Here is a 26,572-nt window from a genome sequence, read left to right as displayed (position 1 = left end):
GGCTTATGAGTTATTTTTACATGGTAAATGGATCAAAGAAAAGAGGAAACAAAGTGGCTTATGCTGCCTAGGCATTCCAATATATCAGCAAACAGTCACTACATTCAGCAACAGTAGCTACAGTTCTGCTTTGAAGCATGTATAGAGTATTGGTTACTTCTTATAGTTATTGTTTTTCTAGGGTGAGGAATGACTCAAATTAACTTATCATCATCATCATCACCATCATTAATTATTACAGTGCTGGTGATCAAACTAAGTCCTTGTGCGTGCAAGGCAAGTGGTAAAAGCTACACTTACAAAACCCAAAGTTAATTTTTTAAAAATGTCTGTTTGATTCAGTTATTGCCTCTAAAAAAATCAATAGCCATTGGGTAACTCAATTATTCAAGAGTAACTGGTTATGTTTTAACTTTCCTGCACACCATGGCTGTCCCGGACATGTTACTGTAGACCAGGCTAGTCTTAAACTCCCAGAGATCTACCTGCCTTTGCCTCCCAAGTATAGGGACTAAAGGTGTGCACCACAACTTTATGTAGCTTGACATGATATGTAAACATGTAATTTACAAAATATATGAAAACATGCAGTACAGGTTTACACTATATTTCTATATACCACTGAAAGGATTAATAAAAATTTGCATAGAGTAGTCACCTATATGTCCTGCTGACTCCATTATTACTTAAAATTAATAAAACATATGTGTATGTATATATACTTAATTTCAATCACTGTTGGTGGTGGGGTTGTGTATGTGTGTGTTTGTGTGTGAATGTTTGGGTGGTAGTTGTTTTAAAATGCAAAACGTATGACTGGAAATAGCTTAAACATTTGTAGGCATTTAATGTTCTGTAAATATAACTAGATATAATTTCTTAGCTGAAAGGTATCTTAAGATCCATCTACACAAACCAAGTTCCAAGACAGCCAGGGCTACCCAAAAGCCCTGCCTCAAAAAACAAAAGAAATAGAGGCTGGAGAGATGGCTCAATGGTTAGGAGCTCTGGCTGGTCTTCCAGAGGACCTGGGTTCAATTCCCAGCACCCACATGGTGGCTCACAACCGTGTGTGGCTCCAATTCTAAGGGATTTCGCACCTTCACAGACAGACATGCAGGCAAAATATCAATGCACATAAACTAAAAGTAAATAAATCTTCAAAAAAAAAAAAAAACCCAAAAACCAAACAACAAACAAATAAGAGCCATCTGGAAATAACTAAGTTTAGAAAAGCAGAGAATACAGAAATCGGTAAGCAATTCCCCAAGGCTAATAAATGGAGCGATGAGAACTTCAGTTTAAGGTTCCAGGCCTTTCCAAAACTCTGGAGGCCTTTTTAAGTCATAGCTGGGAAGATGGCTTGTTTTTGCCTAAGTCCCAGCTTTGATTTCCAGCAACCAGTGGTAACTCTTTGGGATCTGAAGCCTTCTTCTGATTTCCCCAGGCAACAGAGACAAATATGGGGTACACATACTATGATGGGTTGTATATGCTCAGCCCAGAAAGTGGCCCTATTAGAAGGTGTAGCCTTGTGGGTGTGGGCTTTAATACCCTCGTCCTAACTGCCTGAGAGTGACTATTCTGCTAGCAACCTTCAGGTGAAGATGTAGAACTCTCAGTTCTGCCTGTACCATGCCTGCCTGGACTTTGCCATGCTCCCACCTTGATAATGGACTGAATCTCTGAACCCACGAACCAGCCCCAGTTAAATGTTGTCCTTTATAAGACTTGCATTGGTCATGGTGTCTGTTTGCAGCAGTAAAACCCTAAGATACTTAAAATAACTTGTAAAATAAACACACTTTTTTACAAAATCACAGCCTATATACAAAGAAATAAACAGCAATGCTCTTTATAAACTCTCCCTAAAAACTAAAAATGAGATTTATCTCTTAATTCTTTCTTTGAAATGACCTTTTTTTTTTTTTTTTGTGGAGTGCACAGTATAATAAACTCAGTTTTGTTTCTGTTTTTAGACTGGTGTGGCCCTGGCTAGCCTGGAAAGTGTGATCCTCCAAACTCACCTTCCTCAGTACTGGGATTTAGACATGTGTTACCATACCCAGGTTAATGACATTTTTAAAAAAAACTTTAGCAAAGATACAACTTTATTGTTATATAGACTTAAAACAAACAAATGCACACTAAAAGAATAAAGAAGTTGACAGGCTGTGAGATGGCTCAGCAGGTAAATGCACTGACTCAGCAAGCCTAAAGACCCAAGTTCAATCCTTGGGACCTACATGGTAAGCTGAACTCCAACTGTAGGCCCACACTGTGGCATGTGCCCATTGTTACAAAAGATAAATAAACGCAAAAAAATTAAAATAGTTGAGTAATTATCTTTGACACATCTGCATATATTTCATTTACTCTGTGTACTGGCTGTTTTTGTGTCAACTTGACACAAGCTGGAGTTATCACAGAGAAATGAGCCTCAGTTGAGGAAATGCCTCCATGAGATCCAGCTGTAAGGCATTTTCTCAACTACTGATCAAGAGGGGAGGACCCAGCCCATTGTGGGTGGTGCCATCTCTGGACTGGTAGAGCTGGGTTCTATAAGAAAGCAGGCTGAGCAAGCCATGGGAAAAAATCCAGTAAGCAACATCCCTCCATGGCCTCTGCATCAGCTCCTGCTTCCTGACCTGCTTGAGTTCCAGTCCTGACTTCCTTTGGTGATGAACAGCGATATGGAAGTATAAGCTAAATAAACCCCCTCCTCTCCAACTTGCTTCTTGGTCATGATGTTTGTGCAGGACTAGAAACCCTGACTAAGACACTCAGTAACACCTAGGTGTTAAGAAATGTGTGGCATGCCTCACCAGTCTCACCAAAAACTTTGACTGAAATGAAGATGTATAATGAAGTCCTTACGTAAACATAGAATTTTCTACATTTTAAGCGGGTGCCTGAATACTTCCTGGGATCATTTTATATTATGCATTTTTATGTTTATAAGCATTTTTTATAAATATAATATAAATACTGTATTGATGTGCAAACTGGTGAAGGTCACACATCTAGGATTTTAAATAGAAATCATCTACAGTTCCAAAAGAGTTCTTTCAAATCCTGATCTCTGTAAACTCCAAGCCATTTCAGAGTCCTGAGTAAACACTCAGAATTGATGGAAAACAGCAAGAGGCCTGGCTGTGACTTAGTGGGGACTGTTTATCTATGGGACAGAGACTTGGATCAACCCTTAGCACCAAAGGAGGGGGAGGGGCAGCAGCAAAAGGAGGCTCTTCACTCCTTCAGGAAAGGTGTTGACAGCCGGCCATTTGAAAGGCACTGAATTCACAATCCATAAAATGTTTCAGATTTTTTTAAGGCAATTTTCAAACATGAAATTGAATACACGGTGAGGTGGGGGTGGGGTGGAACACCACGGGAAGCAAGCTTTTTAAACAAGGAAGGGAAACTACTTTGGGATTCTCGTAGAGTTTCGTTTTTTAAGAAGAGCTCCACCGGTGTCAGTTTGGTTATCGTCTGAGACAGAGGTCGATTTGTACTTACACCTTGCGGTTATCATGCATCCGGCCAGAGAGAACACCACACTGTCCTCCAGGATCTACAAAACCAAACTGAGTTCAGAAAGTCTGAGATACAAGGTGGCCTTCACCGGGCTCTACTAAGAGGATCTAGAGTATAAAATCAGGCTGGACAAAAAGTGGGGGAGGGGGATATGTTGTTATTGCTTTACTAGGTCTTCACCTGTGTAATGAGAGAATCAATCTAGGGTAAGGGCTGCTGGGCCAGAGGGAGGGGTGGTTCAGCACTTCTGAGCCCTCACTGCTCTTGCACAAGTTAAGGTTCCTGTGCACAGGGTCTGTTGTGAGGGACCCTAAGGGCTTTTACAGTCCCACACTCTCCTTACAGCTCCTCTCCCCCTGAGGGCTTTTACAGTCCCACACCCTCCAGGAAAGAGTGCTTCAACTTTATCTGGTGGCCTCCCCAGAGTGTAGGGGAAGGGCCTCGATACACAGCCCATTACTTCTTCCCAGGGAGGAATGTCTTATCTGGGCAGCCCCTGGAATCTAGGGCATAGGTCCGGACATGCAATCCACGTTGGCAGCAGCCAATCTACTTAAAAGTCAATGCTTGCATGCCTGGTCACCATCACTGTATCAAGTGTATAAAAACAGTACTGCCTCTCCTCTGGATGTAGGCCGCCCCAGTGCACAGGATTAATAAACCTCTTGCTTTTGCATCGAACTCTGATCTCTCGTCTCATTCAAGGGAGTCTCCAAGTAGCTAAGTCTCTTACAGTTCCAAACAACCACACTGGGCAGCTCCCAAGCACCTGTAATAATCAGTTTAGAGGTCTGACACCCCCTTCTGGCCTCTGAGGGCTCCTGCACACACATGGTGTACATAAACTCGAAGAGGCCCACACATTTACATACTAAAAAAAAGGACAAATAAAACTCTAAAGTTCTTACGTGTGTCAGTTTCACCTTCATTTCTGTCATTCTTAGTGAAGTTTGTCCTTTGACAATCAGACATGAACACTGTATTCTGGTTGCTCTCACCCTAACCCTAACCCTCTCATGGACAGATCCTACCTTGCAATGCTTTGTTTTACCAGAGCTGGTCTCTGTCCTAGAATGCACAGAAATTAGCCTGCCTCTGCCTCCTGAGTGCTGGGATTAACAGTGTGAGTTACCACTTTTAGATGCAACAATCATTTATTTCTTAGCAGTCTTACAGGTTCATGACAGACAAACCTTTCCAGTCCTATTTTTATGGTGTAGCCTGGTGCAACACCAAAGCCTTGGGCGTAAGGAAGTGCCTGCCATGGTCCTCAGAACCTAATTCAATTTCTGCACAAACTCACATCCAGAAACTTCTGCCTACCAGAGATTGTGTGTGCCATGTTGGGAGTTTTACAATGAGCTGGAGCGGCAAGGATACCAAGGTTGACTCTTGCCTGGGAATACCACAGACATGCACTGAATGGGCTACCCTGCCACAGCTGGTCACGTGGGCCATCATCCTGAGCTCCTCAAGGTTCACGTACACTCTGAACACACCGTTTGGGCTTGATGTTTGCTTATTCTAACTTTAACTGTTCTATAGCAGCTTCAGGAGGTGAACTCATGGGACGCTGACTACCTATAACAAGTGAGACACCCTGACTTCTTGAAGGCCATTTGTTCTGAAAGAGAAGCGCTCTGTGTACATGTGACCTTTTCATAACCAATTAAGATCTCATTACCTGTTGCTCGTTAAGGTTTCCCTGCACTAAGGAGTCGATGAACGTATGTTGACTGAAGTTCCCTCCTTTTCGTTCCTTTATGATTTTCTTTAAAATAGATTCCAATTGCATGATAGCTTAAAAAAGAAAAAATTTTTAAAAATCACAATATAAGCATTTGTGGAAATTAAGCCTCCTAAGAATAATTCTGTCCAATGTTACCACATGTGGAACAACAACTTTAAAAACAGTAACCAATAATTTTTAAGGAAATTTTATATTTAGATCATATTTTTTTTCTTTCTTTTTGTGTTAAATTTCAGACACATTCAAGAGGCAGAGGCAGAGGCAAGTAAATCTTTGTCAGTTTGAGCCAACCTAGTTTAAAAATCCAGTTCTAGGACAGTCTGGACTACATAGATAAACCATAAACCATGTCCTGAAACACCAATCAGTCAATCAATCAATCAATCAATCAACAAATAAATAAATAACTATATCCAATTCAAGGAGTAGTTGATTGTAAAGAAACTACAAAGGAATTCCAAGACAGCTGGTGATACACACAGAAACCCTGCCCTGAAAAACAAACAAGCAAACCAATAAACAAAGGCACATAAAATACCTATATGCAATTCTGGGAGTAAATGATTTTAAAGAAACATTTAAATTATTACTACCCGGGAAAAAAGGTAAATAATGTAACACCACACAGGCCTCAAAACACACACATCACTCCATTACTATCGATCCTTCTAAATTCTGTCTTCTTAACTCCATGGCTCCTCAAACCAAGGAGATGGGTTTCTAACTCCCAAACTCAAAGTGGTGGTCCTTTGCTGCAGTGTTCCAAGTAGCTGGGACCACACATGTGTACCACTGTGCAGGATCTGTATTTTGATCACCCTGACTGGTTCCAAAAAAGAAAATGAAGCAGGTCAGAACACATGGGGCTTGGATTGCTCAGTAATATGTCTACTATGCAAGCAAGAGGCTTATGGAGAATATCTTATGTATTGTACAGATGCATCACCTGTCAATGAAAAAGCCCACGGCCTATGGCTTAGGCCAGAAACAGAAGGAGGGGCATCTGGGAGGAGTAAGGATTCTGAGACAGAGCCAGGCATGGGAAGCCCTCTGGAAAGATGTAATGAGATGAACCCATGGTACCCGAGCACAGGTAACCAGCCATGGTCAGAATGTAGGTTAAAATAATTGGTACTCAGAGTAGAGCCTAGCTATATGGCCAGCGTATCTATAGTGTGTGTGTGTGTGTGTGTGTGTGTGTGTGTGTGTGTGTGTGTGTATATATATGTGTGTGTGTGTGTATATATGTATGTATGTATGTATGTATGTATGTATGTATGTATGTATCTTGAGTCTGAGTCTTATTTCTGTGAGCACAGGGCTTAGAGGAAGAACCAGAGCTTAACTACAACAGGACTTTTATCCATATCCCATCGTTTATGGAAAGAAGAAGGCACTGGGGAGGTTGAGGCAGTCACTGGGGCTTTCTGGCTTGCTGGTCTCCTCTAGACAGTGAGCTCTGGGCTCAGAACTTAAGGACAGGAGTGACAGAAGAAGATACCAGACATCAGAGTCAGGTTTGCCCAGAAAGCAGCTTCCCACTGAGCCGTTTGACAGCCTGGCACCTTATCTCCCTGCACATAGAGGTGGCGTTTCGGCTAGGCCAGCTGTCCGGCAAATCCTTGGATTCCACTGCCTCATCTACTGCCCCGTCAAGTGCTGGCGTTACACTGTGCACCACCGCACGCAGACTGTATGGCTGCTGGGAATCTGAACTCAGGTCCTCATGCCTGAGAGGCCAGAGCATCACCAGCCGAGCTGTGGTCTCCCAGCCCTATGTCTGTGTGCACATGTGTGAGTGTGTGTAGGTGCCTTCAGAGGTTAAGAGGAAATCTGTACCGGCTGGTTTTGAGTCAAGTTGACACAAGATGGAGTTATCACTGAGAAAGAAGCCTCAGTTGAGGAAATGCCTCCATGAGATCCAGCTGTAAGGCATTTTCTCAACTACTGATCAAGGGAGGAGGGCCCAGCCCATTGTGGGTGGTGCCATCTCTGGACTGGTAGAGCTGGGTTCTATAAGAAAGCAGGCTGAGCAGGCCAGGGGAAGCAAGCCATGGGAAAAAATCCAGTAAGTGACATCCCTCCATGGCCTCTGCATCAGGTCCTGCTTCCTGACCTGCTTGGGTTCCAGTCCTGACTTCCTTTGGTGATGAACAGCAATGTGGAAGTATAAGCTGAATAAACCCTTTCCTCCCCAACTTGCTACTTGGTCATGATGTTTTGTGCAAGAATAGAAACCCTGACTAAGACAATATCAGGTTCCTCAGAGCTGGGATTACAGGTGTTTGTGATCTTCAGAACATGGATACTCAGATGTAAACAAATGTTAAGTCATTTCTTCAGCCCCTATATATAAAACTTTTATAAATTACTGCCAAAACTTAGACTCTCTCTCCTGGCCTCTGTGAGTACCAGTCATGCTGGTGGTACACAGATGTACATGCAGGCAAAACACACATGCAGAGCAAATATAATAAGATTTTTCACAACTTTGCAAATATTTTCATCTTTTAGACAATTTCACCCCTTGTTTACTATTTATAATACACACGACTGAATGCCTTTCTACTGTCCCCATGCTTTCCACAAGTTATATATTGTGTACTCACTGTACAGTGCATAATGCTTTTTCTCTCTTTCACCAAAGAAAAACCTTCACTGAATGAAGTGTAGAAAAAAAAAGTACAGAGAAAATACAGATGATCAATGACCAGAGAGATAAGGAAACTAAAATCATGGCTTGAATCTCTGAATACATATCAAGATGTGAAGGTGAGACTTTGGCTCTAGATCTAAGGTGGACTACCTGCCACCCATGTACTACTCCAAAACCAGTTAATTAGAAGTGGCCGAGCTAGCCAAGCATGCATGGTGATGCTCACCTTTTAATCCTGAGTTCAAAGCTAGCCTGGTCCACAGAGTGATTTCCAGGACAGCCAGTGCTACACAGAGAAACCCTGTCTTGAGCAACCAAGCGGGAGGGGGTGGTGGCCAAACTTACCCTCTTCATACTGCTTTTTCCGAGTGGTGTTTTTATCAAGTGACCCATCTAGAAAGCCTTTTCCAATCTCAGACCACACCTAAAAACAAGAAACAAGAAAGCATGTAAGTACTGCATAGTGTACGGACTTCCTACTTGTTAATGTTGAGTGATATAAAACTGCTCAGTACTGAGCTCCTCCCTTAGCAGCATCTGAGCATCTTAGGTCCTTCCTTTTTAGTGGGTCATTTGGTCCACAGTTTCTGAGCACAGGACTCAGATATTTTTTTTAATGATTTCAATCAAGGCTCTTTCAAGCTAATTTCAGATGGCAAGTGAAAACTTTCTTAAAAGCAACACACGTGGGGTAGAGGATGTGTGTTGGTTGAGGTTGGTTGGCAGCCATGGGGTAGAGGATGTGTGTTGGTTGAGGTTGGTTGGCAGCCATGGGGTTGAGGATGTGTGTTGGTTGAGGTTGGTTGGCAGAGCGCATGGGGTTGAGGATGTGTGTTGGTTGAGGTTGGTTGGCAGCCATGGGGTAGAGGATGTGTGTTGGTTGAGGTTGGTTGGCAGCACATGGGGTTGAGGATGTGTGTTGGTTGAAGTTGGTTGGCAGAGCACATGGGGTTGAGGATGTGTGTTGGTTGAGGTTGGTTGGCAGCCATGGGGTAGAGGATGTGTGTTGGTTGAGGTTGGTTGGCAGAGCGCATGGGGTTGAGGATGTGTGTTGGTTGAGGTTGGTTGGCAGAGCGCATGGGGTTGAGGATGTGTGTTGGTTGAGGTTGGTTGGCAGCCATGGGGTAGAGGATGTGTGTTGGTTGAGGTTGGTTGGCAGAGCACATGGGGTAGAGGATGTGTGTTGGTTGAGGTTGGTTGGCAGCACATGGGGTTGAGGATGTGTGTTGGTTGAGGTTGGTTGGCAGCACATGGGGTTGAGGATGTGTGTTGGTTGAGGTTGGTTGGCAGAGCGCATGGGGTAGAGGATGTGTGTTGGTTGAGGTTGGTTGGCAGCACATGGGGTTGAGGATGTGTGTTGGTTGAGGTTGGTTGGCAGAGAACCTTTCTGGCTCATTTACCAAGCATTGGATTGGCTCCCCAGCAAGAAGAAAACCTGCGTGTGGTGGGCCCTTCCCTGATGGAGGAAGGAGGATCAGAAATTCAAGGCCATCCTTGGCTACATAGAGACCATCCTGGGCTACATAAAACCCTTGCCATATGTTCCTCAATACACTCAAACCCACCCCCCAAAAAAGGAGAGGAGAAGGAAAAAGAAACAGAGACCAAAAGCAACAGATACATATTTTATTATACGTATCTTATCCCCTCAGATAGAAGGGCATTAAATAAATCACAAGTAATTATCAAACTTTATTTCCCTGGAGATATTGATAAACACTAACCGAAGCCCAGCAAATGTTAAAATTTAGTTTAAGATTTGAAGACAATAAACAGAAAAAATACTTTCAAATCTGGAAATTTCAAAACAAATCCTTAGTAACAATTCAAAAACTCTGGAAAAAGAAAAGAAAACACACACTAATGAATGGGTGATTATTTTTAAAATAATAGTTTAATCAAGTGTTTCTAATACCACCTTAAAATTACTACAAGTCAAGTAAGTCAGGCAGTGGTGACACACACCTTCACTCCCAGCACTCAGGAGGTCGAAGCAAGAGGATCTCAGTTCGAGGCCAGCCTGGTCTACTGAGTGAGTTGCAGGACAGCCAGGGCTGCACAAAGAAACCTTGTCTCAAACACAAAACAAAACAAAAAAACAAACAAACAAACAAACAAAAAAACAGGCTGGAGAGATGGCTCAGTGGTTAAGAGCACAGATTGTTCTTCCAGAGGTCCTGAGTTCAATTCCCAGCAACCACATGGTGGTTCGCAACCATCTGTAATGAGATCTGGTGCCCTCTTCTGTTGTGTCTGAAGACAGCTACAGTGCACTTATATATAATAAATGAATAAATATTAAATAAATGAAGCCCCAGAAAAGTTATTAATGTGCGCATTTCAGAGTACTTGACTGTAACAGTTAAATGAGCAAAAACTGGAGATGGCTCAGCTGACAAATCATTTACCGGCATGAGGACCTGAGCCTGACTCCCACACGGAGAAGCCGAGGACCTGAGCCTGACTCCCACACGGAAAAGCTGAGGACCTGAGCCTGACTCCCACACGGAGAAGCCGAGGACCTGAGCCTGACTCCCACACGGAAAAGCCGAGGACCTGAGCCTGACTCCCACACGGAGAAGCCGAGGACCTGAGCCTGACTCCCACACGGAAAAGCTGAGGACTGGAGAAAAGGTTCAGGAGTTAAGAGTGTTGGCTCTGCAATCATGAGGACCAGAGTTCGGAACCCAGCATCCCTATAACAGGCAAAATCCCTGTAACTCCAACACCATGTGTACAAACATGCATCGCTGCACATAGAGGTGCATGAGCTAATGAAGCTAATGATATAAACAAATAGGTAAAAAAAAAATCCTTTGTGTGTGTTATGAGATAGGATTTCTCTGTGTAGCCCTGGCTGACCTGAAACTTACTCTGTACACCAGGCTGGCCTTGAACTCAGAGACTTGCCTGCCTGTGCCTAAGGAGTGCTGGGATTAATGGCATATGCTACCACTGCCCAGCAAAAATAAATGTTTTTAAGTGGTTAGTTTTATGTCAAATTGACATAAGCTAGAGCCATCAGAGCGGGAGCGCCTCAGCTGAGGAAATGCCTCCATGAGATCCAGCTGTAAGGTATTTTCTTAATTAGTGAGCAATATGCCCAGCCTATTGTGGGTGGTGCCATCCCTGGGCTGGTTGGGTCCTGGGTTCTTAAGAATGCAGGAGGGAAAGCCAGTAAGCAGCGCTCTCCATGCCCTGTGCATCAGCTCCCGCCTCCAGGTTCCAGCCCTGTTTGAGTTCCTTTCCTGACCTCCCTCAATGACGGAATAAACCGTTTTCCTCCCCAACTTGCTTTTGTTCATAGTGTTTGTCACAGCAATAGCAACCCTGACTAGGACAGTGGGTATGGTGATGCTGGATTGTAATCATAGCACTGGGGTGGCAGAGACAGGAGGGTCCCTTGCTGGACAGACTGGTAAGCTCCAGAAAAGTGAGAAGACCCTGTTTCAAGAGACAGATGACATTCTTGACAGTGGTATTGGAAGTTGTCCTCTGGCCTCCACATACACATGCACACACATATATGTGCACTCAACAAGACACATGTATTAAATAGTGACAGGGTAGTAACCTTCAGTTCCTGCTGATTTTTGTTTAGAACACATTGTTTTAACTATTAAATCCAGTGTGGTGGTACATGTCTTTGATTCCAGTAGGGGCAAGGAGAGCTCTGTGAGTTCAAGGCTAGCCTGGTCTACATGGCAAGGTCCAGGACAGTTGGGCTACATGGTGAGACTCTGTCTCAAAAAAACAAAAGGAAAAAGAAAAGAAAAAAAAAATCTCTTGTAGACTTAAATAGTGTAAAGAATAATTTCTCAAATCTGAGAAGTGGTAGGGTTCATGACCTAAATATGATTTCAAAAGATATGTTAATCTCATGTTGAAACTAATTTAAAAACACCACATGTGAGTGTAGGCAACAGTGTTACTGAATTTAGACTGAGTTCGACCAGCTGCTAATCACGGCCATCTCATGAGCATCTTCGTGCTCCAGTGACTGCGCTGAACTTCTTCCTATGTAGGACACAATCTCGTTCTATCTGCTTTTGGCTTTTCTCTTCCTTCTAGAATTTAATATTACTTTATAACATACTGATCACGCTTTAATTTTTTCTTTAATCATACACTTTTTACATTTCGAAAAGTATGTACCTAAAAAGAAAAAAAAATCACTCCCTCCCCCACCCCAGCACCAATTATTTTAGATAAAAAAGAAGATGCTTAAATCTTAAGGCACACATCTGGGAAGATGGCTCGGTTGGTAAGATGTCTGCAATACAAACGTGAAAACCAGAGCGCCGACATAAAAAGCCAGGCATGGTGGCCCACACCTTAGCCCTATGCTGAAAGGATGGTCAGAGCCTAGGAGCTCCCTGGCCTGTCAGTCTAGATAATTGATGAGCTCAGGGCTTGGGGAGAGGTACTGTCTCAAAATAAGATGTAACAGATAAGAGGAAGATATCATCAGATACACGGACATACAAATGAACACGCGTGTGTGCACACACACACAAACACACACACACCTTCAGAAGTCAGCATTCAACTCCTTGGCCTGATGAAAGAATCATTTTGAATTTTTTCCTCAACTCACTGTGCCATGAATCTTTTGGAATCGGATAACTTCCTGTTCATCTTCAAACGTGCTACCCAGTACCATTCGTGTGACAAACTTCAAAGCAAAGCCAAGCATATGCTGGTTCAGAGGTATGTGCTGGGCCTCTGGGTAGGACAGCCATTTCTCTAATAATTCTTCGGAAAGCTGAAAAAAACAAACAAACAGAAAAATAACACTTTCTTTTTTGTTCTCTAAATCTTACAAGGGATTCAGTAAGATGGTTGTGTCATTATAAACTGTGTAACCAAGTTAAGAACACAGGCATTTCTGGCTGTCTCGACCTCAATCTTCAATGATTGGGCCTTAGCTTTAGTTAAAAAAAAAAAAAAACTGATTTCTAAAATAAGACAGAATAAACTCACAGTATTAAACTCAGAAAATATAAGCTAAACATTCAGGATGGAATTTTTTTTTTACATCTAATAGACTTCAAGCAGAATTTTAAAAAATCTTAATGTCTAATTTCAAACGGTAGAGATTTACCAAAGCGGCTATGACTCAACCCACAAAATGTGACTATGTCCAAGTGCTGGACATTGCTCTAAAAAGAACCTTTCAGAGCTTCTGTCAGCCCCACAGATTTATCAAACCCCCTGTGAAATAAAGACTATGTAGTAAAAACTACAAACTTTACAGCAAAGCAGAAAAAAAACCTTGATTTTCCGGAGCACTCACTTGTAGCCATTTGCCTAACCTGAAGTTCAGACGCTCCCCAGCTGATCTGGGACAACATTTCCTACTCTGCACGGTTGTGACAGATGATTAGACCCATGTCACATGAAACAGTAAAGGCTTTCTGAACCAGTATGTGCAAAGACACATACCAGAGCTATGCCTTCTTTTCTTAAGGAATTACAATTAAGTTCTGTAAGGAGAATAAATATGCAATATAAGAATATTTACCTCTCCTGTGTATATACCTCCTTATAGGGATCATTTGGAGTATAAACTCCGCCTTTGGAAAAAGAGTTAGTCCTTAAAAGGATTCCAATGTGTCAAGTTGACATTTTTTTACAATAACTTTGGTTTGAATTAAAACACAATACTGTGCAGCTCCAGGCATGCATCAGGTCCTGAGTTCAATCCCTAGCACTACAGACACAATAAAAACATCAAATTCACGCCACCAACAAAATAATCCCGCATACAGCAGTCTCTCTTCGCCGAAGGATTTCTAGCTGCTCTAGAAATATTAAGAGGAGAGTTCTGAAAATCATTTCTGAGTTTTACACTGCACAGTGTTTGGAGAACTGTGATAGAATCCCATATAGTCCAGCTCTGCCTTGTCCAGGATGAGAGTCTAACACAGAAAACTGGAGCTGCGTCTGACCCAGGCGCTGCCACTGCTGACAAGCAGAGAAAAAGAACTTCTGTGAGAGCTGACTCCGCATGAATTTGGGAGAATTCACTAGGCGTCCAGAGCACGCTCCTAGGTGGGGGTGACTTATTACCAGCGCGTCTATTCACTCCACAGGCTCAGAGAGACCTGAAGGCCCTCAGCTTTCACATCTGGCAGACACAAACATCTGTGCAGGCAGGAAGTAAAAGTTAAGATTGGATATAAAGAAGATGATAGGTAAGGGGCTCCCAGCACAAAGCCAGTCTACAACCAGAGACAGCGCTTTCCTTTTCTTTTTCGTTTCTTGTTTTCGGTTTTTTGAAACAAGGTTTCTCTATGTAGCCCTGGCTCTTGTGGAACTCACTCTGTAGACCAAGCTGGCATTAAATGCAGAGATCTGTCCTGTCCAGCCTCCTGAGTGCTGGGATTAAATGTTTGTACAGCAGCCGCCGCCCCAGCTTTTCCTCCTTTTCTCTTGCCGTCAAGCTTTGTGGTGAATCTGTCAGAACCATAGCTGGACACTAAGATGTGGGGACAGATACCTCAGAGTCCACAAAGACAGTTTAGGAAAGACTGAATGAGCAGCTAATAACAATCCAGGTTCTCAGAGCTGCCTCCTGCAAGTCAAGCGGGCAGCCTTGAATTCCAGAAACAGGAGGCTTACAAAGGAGAAAGCACACTGATCCACAGGAAATAAACACCCCAAGGAAACGCCGCAGACCAGAGAAGAATAGGCCTTTCTGTGGGGCTCGCTTCCTTCAGACAGTAATGTTTCATCTTAGTATGTCTTATTATTATCTCTTAGGAGCCTGTTTGTTTTCTAATGAGACAGAAAGGAAGTGGATTTTCTATGAGAGGGAAGTGGGGGAGGTTCTGGGAAGAGTGGAGGGTGGGAAAACCATGATATATATATATATATATTATGTGAGAGAAAAAAAAACTCTCAATAAAATAAAGTATATATATATAAATTTCCAAAACATGGAAAAAATAGACTTTTACATTAGTTAACTTAAACTGTAGGCAAAGAACAAAAGAAAACTAGGCTAATGAAGTCTCAGCAAATAATGGCCATCAATCAAAAAGGCACATTTTAGAGGAAACCGAATAAAGAGCTCTGAGCAGAAAAACACAGGACTAAAAATAAAGCCTCACCAGATACATTCAGCAGTGGCTCTAAGCAGACAGCGCTGAGCCATCCGTGAATTCGTGAACACATAAAGTCAGAAGGCAGTATGTCTGGGTTCCTATGAGTGAGCAAGACTCTGGGGTAGACACAGTTAACGGAGAGACAAGGATGAGCTCGACCCAACACATGGCTGACAAAAAAGTCCTTGGAAAGTTCAATGGGACCACCTTTTAACAAATGAGCAGGCCTGTGAGAAAACCTTAACCAAACCCACAGTCTACAGGGGTAAGCTGAAAACGTATGAGGAAGACCTACAGCCTGCAGACGGAGAAAGGTGCTGAGATCTTAATAGACACCAACCATGAAAAAAAAAGTCAGTAAGTACTATTTAGTTCAAGTCAGAACATCTGCTCTTCCGAGGCAAACGGAGCTAGAAGAGCCTTGGGAATGTGTATCTCACAAGAGCCTGGCACACACGTCATTGGAGGAGCTCTTGGAACACAGTGACAGATAATAAAGTAAAATATGGGCAAACGACCTCAAAGTTCACCCAAATCATATACGAATGGCAAATAAACACACCGAGGGGTCCCCTCGAGGGGCTGCGAGCACACCTTTGTGCAGAATACTCAGGTTCAATTCCCAGCACCCGCATGGCTCACAACCTGCCTTAACTCCTGCTTCAAGGGACATGATGCCCTTTCTTCTGACACCAGACCCACACATGGTATCCAGATATGCATGCATGCAAGCTACATATTTATAAATAAATCTTGAAAAGAATCTTATTGATGACAACTCAGAGGTTATAGAAGGAAGAGAAAATAATGTTACCAGCTGTGGAAAAACTTTCCTTCTTGAAGTGGGTGTGTGTATGTGTGTGTGTGTGTGTGTGTGTGTGTGTGTGTGTATTTGTAAAAGTCATTTTTTGTTCAAAAAATTATTATATGTGATCCATCCCCAGATAATAAATACATACTTTTATGCAAGAAAAAATGTTGCTAGCAGTTTATTTAAAACTTGGAAACCTTTAAAAATAAAAAAGTGAAAAATGTAGACATTCTTTCATAAAGCCATATGGTATTGACATCTTTTTTTTTTTTTTATGGTAGGTTTTTTTTTTTTTTGAGAGTTATTTTGGAAATGTGTTAAATGCTTTTGGATACTTATTTTTCTTAAAAGAGTCAAAACCATTTCTTAGGCTAAAAGAAAAGTTAAGTATTTTCTTTATATACGTGTTTATCTAGACTGCCAGCAAAACAAATGTATAGTCAACAGAAGACAAATCGAACACACACACACACACACACACACACACACACACACACGACACACTTTCCTCTTCATTTCACGAGGCTTCAAGAACCTTGGTACCAACACCCGACAGAAGCATTAAGGATGCTAGGCGTGGTGGTGCACGCCTTTAAATCCCAGCACTCAGGAGGCAGAGGCATCTCCGCGAATTTGAGGACAGCTGGTCTACAAAGCAAACTCCAGGACAGCCAGGCTACAAAGAAAAACCCTGTCTGGGAAAACTAAACTAAACCAACCAAATAAACCGAAATCACAAAAAAAAAAAAAAAGAAAAAAAGAAAAAAAAAAGAAAGGAAGAAAGAGAAAAAGGAATAAAGAAAAGAAACATCTACACCAATTTTTCCCCATGAAGACAGATGTGAAAATGTAACAAAACCTAAGAGGTCAAATGTGAGAACACACTCTCGCCACTCAAGACCAGCAACTCAAGCAAGTGCTGCCTTTAAAGGAGATCACAAAAGGAAAGAAATGAAGAAAAGCACTAACCTTGACCTGAATCAGAACTTTAAAGGGTGAGGTTATAGCTGATTAGTAGGGCGTGTGCTCTCTGCGAGGAAAGAAAATAATTTAAACAAGTAATATGGAGGGGAAAGTTTACATGGAGAACGCTGGTGAAAAAGCCCTGGGCCACGTCTCCATTTATCACAATACTTACTTACTTACTACCTATTTTTTACCTTATTTAAATACTACTTATTTTTCTGAGACAGGGCCTCCATAAACTACTCAGACTAGTATCAAACAGCCTTCCTATGATTTCCAATAATGTATATTAATACACATATTAATACATGCTGAAATGATGATTTATTTATACAGTTAGCTTCCATGTTTTCTTGCTTTTTTTTTTTTTAACCAAGAAATTTACCGTTATCTTGGTAAATTCAATTATTTTAATAGGTCAAAGGTGAGTGGCTTAGCTTTAGGTTGAAGGAAGAATTCTTAGGGCTAAGCAACAAACAGATCACTTGCCTAAGATGCATGAGGTCCTAGCATTAATACCAGCACTGTAAAGGGGGAGAGGAAAAAACCCAAAAGCTGATGGTCAAGAGAATGGTAAGGCATGAGGAAGGTGCAGAGCTCACATGTTAGGGACTCAGGTAGCAGGAACGTGTGCGGCAAGCACAGGCGTTGGAGTGGCCGGCAGTGGAGGATAAGGATGCAGGTAAGTACAGGAAGCTGTCCAGCAACACACACAGCTCAGCTAAGAGCCTTTGAGCACGAAAAGGAAATGGTTTGTTTAGGCTTGAATATGAGATGTCCCCCAGAAAGTTCATGTACAGTGCGGTATTGAGGCTGTACCATGAAGCACTGAATTTAAGTTCATCTTCATGGGCTATGGGGAGGTCTGTAAGGTGTACTTGCCCCGCCCCACCCCGTCGCACCCCTGCTTCCTGGCCGCTTTAGGTAAGCAGTTCCTTCACCTGCTCTCCCAGCAGGCTTCTTCCTGCTTCAGAGCATCGGACCAGCCAGCACAGACAGAAGCCTCAAAGCCATCAACCAAAATACATTCTGCCTCCCTTAAAGTGTTTGCCAGGGACTTTCCCAAAGCAACAAAAAGTGACTACTCCTACGGGCTAGTGCTGTACCCAGACTTTGTAAACCAACTGCAGAACTTCCTGAAGATGCTGGGCTCCTCTCCAGAGACTCAGCATGACTCAGCATGTCCGAGTGGAACCCAGTGAGCTGAACTTTCCATGAGAATCCCATGTGCGCTCAGATCACGCTCAGGCAACACTGCCTCAAGAGTCTGGCCTGAGAGGCCAGGAAAATGGCTCAGTGGCGTTTTAGAGTGTGACGATGTAGTTTGGAATCCCAGCACCCACATAAATGGTGGCCAACTTTATCCCAGCACTCAGGAGGCAGAGACAGGGAATCCTGAAGCAAGCTAGCTAGTTAGACTAGCCAAATCACCAGAGCCAGCTTCATTGAGAAGTCCTACTTGATCAAGGAAGACGCCCAGGACCAACCTAATGCATTTATGCACACCACACACTCACATGAATACACCACACACGACATACACAAAACCACATACACACACCACATATACTCCACACACCCCACACACATATTCATAAATACGCACACCCATACACACCTCCCATATACTCCACATACACATACCCCACATTCCCCTACAACCCACACATACATCACCCCCACACATACACATAGACACATAAAGATACACACAGATACACACACAGGGGAGGGGAATGTGCAGACAGAGGGTGGGAGAGAGAGTCCTGAAAACAATGTACGAATCAACTGGTAAACGACACCTCTTTGGAGCTATAACACAGTTCAGGAGAATAAAAATCAGCCCAGAGAGGCTGTAGAGACGGCTCAGCAGCTGAGAGCACTTCCAGAGACCTGGCTTCAGCTCCCAGAACTCATGTCCAGTGGCCCACAACCACTGTAACTCCAGTGCCAGAGGATCTGATGCCTCTGGCCTCTGCAGGTACCCGCACTCAGGTGCACATTCCCACAAGCAGACATGTACACCTACCTATAATCATTAACAACAACAACAACAACAACAACAACAATAATAATAATAAATCTTTTAAAAGTCAGCTTTAAAAAATGGGTAAGAGAAGAGTGGTAAACATAAGGTATACCGAGAGTGTAGAGATGCTGTAAAGAGGTTTGTTTACACTCTGTGAACATGGTTGTCTACACTCTATAAAGAGGGTTGTCTATACTCAGTAGTCCACACGCTGTCAACATCGCTGTGTACCCAGTACACCCAGACCAAGCCCTACCTTACCTTGAGCAGGAGAGGGAAGTTACTGTGCAAAGCAGCTGTCAGAGCATCTCCATACAGTCTCCTCCTCATGTGGTCCTCACTCCCACTCCCACCAGACGGATAGCCTAGTAATGACTTCAGCATGGTTTCAAATGGGTCCGCTGAAACAGATAGATTCGGGATTTCTATATTAAAATAACCATTCAAAAGAAAAAGTAGTCAAAAGCAATCAGAGGTCAGAGGGGTAAAGGGGGGCAGCACAGAGCACAGCAATCTTTCCACAACGCCACTGATAACTTTGTATATCTGGACAGGTCAAGGGTCAATACAAATGGGCAACACTGTCCTGATCCAGATCCCTGATGTACTTCATCCAGGCCAGCAAAAGGTCTACGAGCACCAGTACCAGTTTTTAGACAGTTTCTTTTCTTTTTCCTGTTGGCCTGGGTTCTTGGCCTGCATGTATGTCTGTGTACCACATGCAGGCAGAAGCCAGAAAAACAGTGTTTCGTCTTCTAGAACTGTAGCTCAAGCAGTTGTGAGCGTCCGTGTGTGCTGGTAACCGAACCTGGGTCTTCTGGAAGTACTCCTAACACCTGAGCCACACCCCCCCACACACACACACACTAATTTGAAGGCCAAATAGATAACACTGTGTGTCGTTTCCAAGTGTTAGACAATCAGCTGATGCCAGTTTTTCTTCTCTTTCTACCCCTTAGTACCTATATTGTACATGTGCATATACACGTTTCTGAAAACAATTCTAACATGGAAAAATATTAAAAAGTTGGGATCCTAAATGCCCCTGTTAACAACATAGGGACTTGCCGATTTGACCAGTGAGCCCAGCAACTGCTTCCTCTCCAATTCTGCGATGACAAGAGCGTGTCACCACACCTGGCTTTCTGTGTGTGCTCCGAGGATCAAGCACAGGCCGAGTGTCTATGCATCGAGTACTGAATCAACTGAATTTTCCTCCAGCTCTGAAATGCATTTTGATATGATGAATAAAACAAGGATTAATTTTTTTTTCTGAAAAGTGACTCAGTCTTCTCAGAAATATCCACAGCCTTTATCCTGTTATAGAAATGCAGTTTCCCTGCGTGCTGCCTGTTCACCTAGTAAGCACTCCGGCAGTATTGCATGGTGATTCTATCACTGAGTGAGTCGAGTGTTACGTGTGACTTGTACATGTGACAGTTCAGCTATTTCTCTCATTAATATTCCTTAGGCTTCTCCTAGCTGCTGACATATGTGAACCCTTCCAGATGGACTCTAGAACTATTATCTCAGGTCCCCTCAAAAGAACCCTGGTGTAATTTACAATAGAAGTGGGTTATGTATATGTGTAAATTAAAGACAAAAATAACTTCATACCATTGTATCCTATTAAATGAAACACCCAAGACTTTAATACACACCTAACACACAGTTCAAAGCTTTCAATACACATTAGATATTCCTATCCAACAGCATTCTTTCTTTATAAACATTTAGTCTTCAAAGGTAGAGGTCAGCTGAGGAGAAAGAAAACGTAACTTACAAGTCTTATTGGGGTTGAAATGCTGCCTCAGTACATCCACAGTGCCCAAGCTAACCACAAGACGCCTGCCAAACCAGAAAGAGACCACAGGACCGTATCTCTCATGCAAATTAACCAGGAACTCATGCAAACTTCCACTGTTCACAAGGTCCGGAAGATTGCCGTCTCTGACAAAAGACAGACATGTAATTTAATCAGTGTAACCTGGAAAAGTCAGAAGGCCATTCGTAGCTGTCTCTGAGTTAACTGTGCCAAGAGATAAAAGCTCATAAACCTTAAATTACTGAAAAACCCCAAACCCGGTTAGATTCAACGCCCCACTGTTTCTGTAATTATATTAAGATGTGAATTTTTTTGAGGACTTTGAGAACTCATGAAACTGTGTTGTGAAAACACAAGGAACATGTGACACAACCCAGGAGAACTACGCAAACGGCCACTCATCCGACAGCCGCAGCCAGGCTCGCAGCCCGAGGAAACCCTAGGATTAGCCTCAAAGTTTTCTTTCCCCTATCTAATTTCTATCTTATCTTCAGCTTTCTCTGAGCAAGAAAGGGGAAGCAATCGCTCTCTTCCCTCTCAGGACTAATGAAGGGCAGGATGTATTCCCAGAGGTATAAATAGAAAGTACAAATATTCAAATAAAACGAGTAATTTACAAACATAGTTTAGGCCCAGGCTGTGGTTCAGAGACACAGCGCTTGCTTACCATGCTCTGAGGCCTCGGGTTCCATCCCTAGCACCATCAACAGAACAAACAACAAAATAACAAACAACCCCCCCCCCACACAAATTATAGTTTTCTTTTAATGCCAAAAAGGAAGAAACATTTAAGATCTCTAGATCATAAAACAAACAAATGTCCTTACTTTTCTTCAGTTGGCGTAAGCCCTGGAATTCCTGAAGCTTTTCGGGAAGCCTAAATGGAAAAGAACAGCAACAATAGGATGGCTTAGTAGCGTGTGGTGAGTTGTCACGATCTTAAAAGCTCTACAGGTTTAAACAAGACATCTCCAGGACCTTAAACAGCTTTACAATGCAGCCGAATCTCAGGACTCTACATCAAAGCAAAACTAATAGGCTCTTGGTGTAGAAAAGAATTGCTTTCATATTCTTCCACTGCCAAATTTTCAAAAGATATTCTGAGAATTTTAAACTACTATCAGTTAACCATATCATGCATATTCTGTGTGTGTGTGTGTGTGTGTGTGAGCACACACATGCTTGCGTGTGCGAGTGCACAGATAAATGTTCAGCTACTGGTCCATGTATGTGGGTGTATGTGCACATGCACGTAGAGCCCAGAGATCAACACTACTGTTGTCCTCAAATGCTGTGTGCCATGACTTTTGAAGCAAGATCTCTCACTAGCATTGTGGGGCTCACTAGTTTATAATTCATTTCTGAAATAAACATGCTCTTTCTAGTCAAATAGTAAACCAAAGTTGGGCATGACGGCCCAGATGTGGAATCCCAGCATTTAGGAGACTGAGGGAAGATCTCGTTCACAGCCGGACAACGCCACATAGCAATTTCCTGCCTCAAAAAAAAAAAAAAAACAAAGTCTCATCTGCCAACTCCAGGAGGCACTTCCTGGAGTACCACAGGCCCTGTGGGTCAAGGAAGCAGGTAAGTGACATCACTCCAACGGTGACTTGTCTGTTGGACCCCTAACCCTAACCCTGTCAGTAATTCCACTGGCCTGCTCTCAGGGACCCACCAACTGCTTATATCAGCACCCGCCACTGCCAGGTGCTCCAGGTGTGTGCTGTGGATAAGGCCACCAGCCACCCAGATCCCTCTCCCCACCCTTGTGTTCCTGCACACACCCCTCATGTATGGTGAAACACACCATCATTCTGACAAGGCAGCAGGCTATACAGAATGGGAAAAGGCTTTTACCAACTACAAATCTGATAGAGAGCTGTTATCCAAAATATATAAAGGACTCACAAAATTATATATAAAGAAATCAAGTAACACAATTTAAAAAATGGGGTACTGATCTAAACAGAACTCTCCAAAGAGAAAACAACATAAAGTGTAGAGAAACACTTTAAAAACATTCAATGTCCTTAGTTATTGGAGAAATGAAAATCAAGGCTACTTTGAGATTTCACCTTACACCTATCAGCATGGCCGGGATCAGTGAGATAAATGGCAGCTCAAGCTGAAGAGGTGGGAATAAGTGACATCAATGTGAATGCTTCTCAGGAAGCTAGGAACCACCCTGCCTCAAGATCTAGCTGTGCTCCCACAGAGACTGCACGGCCACGCTCACCCGCTGTTCTCTTCAGAACAGTCAGAAACCGAAACAGCCGAGAGTTCTAGATTGCTGTCGACCAGAAGTGGATGAAAAGCAAAATGTGCTACATTCACACAATTACTCAGACATTAAAAATCTGAAATCATGAAATTCACAGGTAAATGGAAGCTAAAGGGGAAAAAATTGTCCTGAATGAGGCAATTTTTCCAGACTCAGGAAGACAAATACGGTGTGAATTTGCTTATATGTGGATGTTAGCTGTGACATTTTTAATATGCAAGCTACAGTCAGTCCATTGAACCAAAGAGGTTAGGTAGAGAGGAAGAGACTGTCGGGGAGGGAGGCATCTCTCTAGAAAGGGGAAATAGAATAGAAAGTGATGGATGGATGGATGGATGGACGGACAGACAGACGAATGGATGATGGATGCATGAGGAAGACTGCAATAGGAGGATCAAACGGCAGGGAGGAGAGAGGGGCCAAGGGAGGGAATAGGAAGAGAACCAGCTAAATTTCCGGGCCATCTGAGGTGTCATATGGGAACCTAATACATAGTAGAAGCTTCCTAAAATACAATATGTATATGAAGGCAATTTAAAACAAGTAACAGAGGAGGCAGCATTCCAGCTGGCCACCTCTAGTCCCCAAATGAAGCTTTCGGTACCAGAATGAGTCACATCGATATGACATGCGCGTCCCCGAACAACCCAGGCTATTGGTTTCTTGACACAACTAATGGTCAGACCCTATTGTTAAAGACACACATACACCGAACACTCCCTAGTGTTCAGGGTACTGGAAGATGCTCTGCATGATGCCAAAGAGAAAGATAAACACCAACCCAGCTACAAAACCCTTGACCTACAGTGATGACTTGCCTGCAAGACTTAGAGTCAAGGCCCACTCCAGGAGATGGAACCCATTCCCAACACTGGTCAAGAACCTGAGACTAGGTGGGTCTGGGTGCTAGAGAAAGCCAAAAACTACTGTTCCGCTTAAGGAACAAGACAATAAAATGCGAAACAACATTCGGCTGTACTCACTGACCACTGGCTTGCTCGGCCACCATCAGAGACGCTTCCTGCGGCAGATGGGAAAAAATACACAGCCACAGCCAGACAATGCAGAGAGAACTTAGAAGACTTCATCCTAAACAGGACGTCTCCAATCAAATCGCCCCCCTCAGGTTCAGGTTCGGAAGAGGAGACGAAAAGATTTTAAGAGCCAAAGAGGATGGAGAAACCGAGGACACAAGGTCATCTAAACATCGCAGGGCCAAGGCACAAATGAGCTCACAGAGGGTGCTGGTGCTCATGGTAAGCCTCAGATGGTGTCCCAGCACTGAGAGAAGTGGACACAAACTCCCTCCCCTAACCCAAAAGCTATCTTGAGTTGATAACCACTCGTAAATGAAAATCTAGGTTTTTCAACAGTCTCACTGGGGATGCGAACCACTCTAAGGGCTGAATGAATTGTTAGGGAGTAGGGCAAAACTCTAAAGAAGCTCCGGTACTTAGTACCCGTCAGCACACTCAGCTAGGTCATCAGCTCATCCCACCGTGGACTGGCATTTCTTTAAAAGGAATAAATTGAAGATTTTTGCAGCATATTTTAAAAAATTATTTCTAGTATACAAAGTTTAAAATTTAAGAAGAGGGTTCATGTGATCCAAGCTGGCCTGGAACTCGGGTCCATTTTGGAGGAAACCCTTGAACTCTCCTGCCTCCACCATCCAAGTGCTAGGATTACAGGTTCGACACAGCGTTCCCAGTTTTTCTTAAAACTAAAATAGCCATTAATCTATTGAAACCTTCCAGTAGAACGCAGACTGTAAGTCCTTCGAATAGCTTTTCGGACATTTACACCTGTCTATCTTCCCTGTCTGGCTTTACATTTGCTCCAGCCACATGAATCCAGCTCACTAGGACACAGTTCTCGTACTCCGGGAAGGCCTGAGCGTTCACCCTCTTCATATTCATGTTTTCTCATGAGTTCAGGCGTGGTTTCTACATTAGTCTAATTCATCACTAGTTCTCTCAACAGGACACTTCTAAGGAGCATCTCCGTCACCACGAGTCTACCCGGGGCTGTTCACTACCTTTCCACTTCCCCATAAAGCCACCACATATATATACATTCTTTTAAAGACAGGGTTTGATGTAGTTAAGGGTGGGCTTTGAGTTCCCAACTCATCTTCCTGCCTCCACCTCCCCACACTCCAACCCGTGCTAGGATTACAGATATACGTAACGCCCGGCTTTATACAATACACTTTAAGGATGTTTCCTTAACCACTAACTCTGAGTCTTGAGAGTTTCCCCTTTGAATAGGACAGGTGAACAGAATTTGGGTTGAGGAGCTCAGCTCGCCCATTCCACCAGTGGAGACGGGGCAGATGCAGGGGCTGCAGGAAATGTTAGAAGGTGTTTCTTCCCTGATGTGGCAGCAAACGGGATTGGGGTCTGATGGAGCTAATGTCCCCCAAAGACACCCAAGGTACTTGATCGCCGCCTCTGAAAACCCGTTCAGGTCACAAGGACCGCGGGACCCGCCCAGGACCACAGCCCAGCGACCACAGAGCGCATGCGCACCGGGAACGCACGCCAGGGATGCGCCACGTGACTTCCCCGCGAGCACCCCCCGCAGACGGGCAGCCCGGGTACTCGCGGCGCAGGCGCACCCCGAATCCCGCGTGGGAGGTTACCGGGTAGAGGTACAGCACCGCTCCCACCAGCGCCAGCAGGAACGTCACGGCGAAGATGGCGAAGTCCAGCATGCTTGCTCCCCCGCCGTCCCCGGCCTGGCGCTCCGCGGTGGCGCCCGCGGCTGGGGAGGGAGGTGGCATCCGGAGATCGGCGAATAGGAGCCGCGGTCGCCCCGCCACGCCCGCGCTGGGCGTCGCCCCGGTTCTGCCGGCAACTGCTCCCCAGGCCACACGGAAACCTCCAGACCCGGGTCCCACCCTGGCCTGGCTAGAGGCAAGCTGTGAACACAGGCCGCTTGCACCAAGTGGTCTCGCTGCTACATTTCAGTGCGACTCATGACCCCAGCCAGGCTAACCAGGACACCTGCATGGCTGAAGAGCTAAGCACCGTTAGATGCCCCTTATTGCTCAAAAGCATTCCAGTGAATGTGGGTTTTTTTTTTTGTTGTTGTTGTTGTTGTTTTTGTTTGTTTGACAAGATATCACTAAGTATCCCTGACTAGCTTGGAACTATGTAGACCAGGCTGGCTTCGGACTAACAGAGACTAACCTCTGCCTTCCTGGTTCTGGAATTAAGGGCGCTAGCCACGGTGGCAGACGGTGGATAGGATTTCCGGCTGTTACTGATGATTTGAGATAAATTCCTTGGATTTCGTAAGCTACCTTTTCTTCTATGTAAACCTGAGAACAAGAGGCCGGGGAGTTAGATTGATAAGAGTCCTTTTCTAGTTATGTATAACGCCCTGGCTTCAGTCCCTAGCACCACATAAACCTGGCTGGGCGACACATTTGTAATCCCAGCACCCAGGAGGTGGTGGCAAGAAAGTCAAGTGTTCAGTCATTCCCAACTACATGCCGAATTCTTGGATTACCTGAGCCCCTGCCTCGTCAAATCAAAATCAAATCACTCAAAATAATACCATAGAGAGTTGCCAGCGGTAAGGTACTATTGCACGCTCTA

The 26,572-nt window shown here is 43.7% G+C and overlaps 1 protein-coding gene across 3 annotated transcripts in view; it reads right to left on the bottom strand.

The window, feature by feature from the left end:
- Window positions 1–25,730, bottom strand: part of CYP20A1 (cytochrome P450 family 20 subfamily A member 1) — a 36,672-nt gene extending 10,942 nt beyond the window's left edge. Inside the window, exons 1-8 of one of the 3 annotated variants that reach the window (XM_080932767.1) lie at window positions 25,612–25,730; window positions 21,511–21,560; window positions 20,642–20,808; window positions 19,120–19,259; window positions 12,541–12,708; window positions 8,289–8,367; window positions 5,222–5,337; window positions 3,520–3,574 (exon numbers count right to left, since the gene is read on the bottom strand). In XM_080932767.1, coding sequence (XP_080788893.1) covers window positions 3,520–3,574; window positions 5,222–5,337; window positions 8,289–8,367; window positions 12,541–12,708; window positions 19,120–19,259; window positions 20,642–20,808; window positions 21,511–21,560; window positions 25,612–25,683 — 847 coding nt within the window. In that variant the 5' untranslated portion in view covers window positions 25,684–25,730. Of the gene's footprint in view, window positions 1–3,519; window positions 3,575–5,221; window positions 5,338–8,288; window positions 8,368–12,540; window positions 12,709–19,119; window positions 19,260–20,641; window positions 20,809–21,510; window positions 21,561–22,922; window positions 22,965–25,587 lie in introns of those variants that run through there. The other 2 variants (XM_080932766.1, XM_080932768.1) reach the window with 2 other exon arrangements.
- Window positions 25,731–26,572: the final 842 nt, after the last annotated feature.

Source organism: Micromys minutus (assembly GCF_963924665.1).
Source record: "Micromys minutus genome assembly, chromosome: 19".
Taxonomy (NCBI): domain Eukaryota; kingdom Metazoa; phylum Chordata; class Mammalia; order Rodentia; family Muridae; genus Micromys; species Micromys minutus.
Note: the sequence above shows the minus strand (reverse complement) of the source record. Positions and strands in the feature narration are given on the sequence as shown.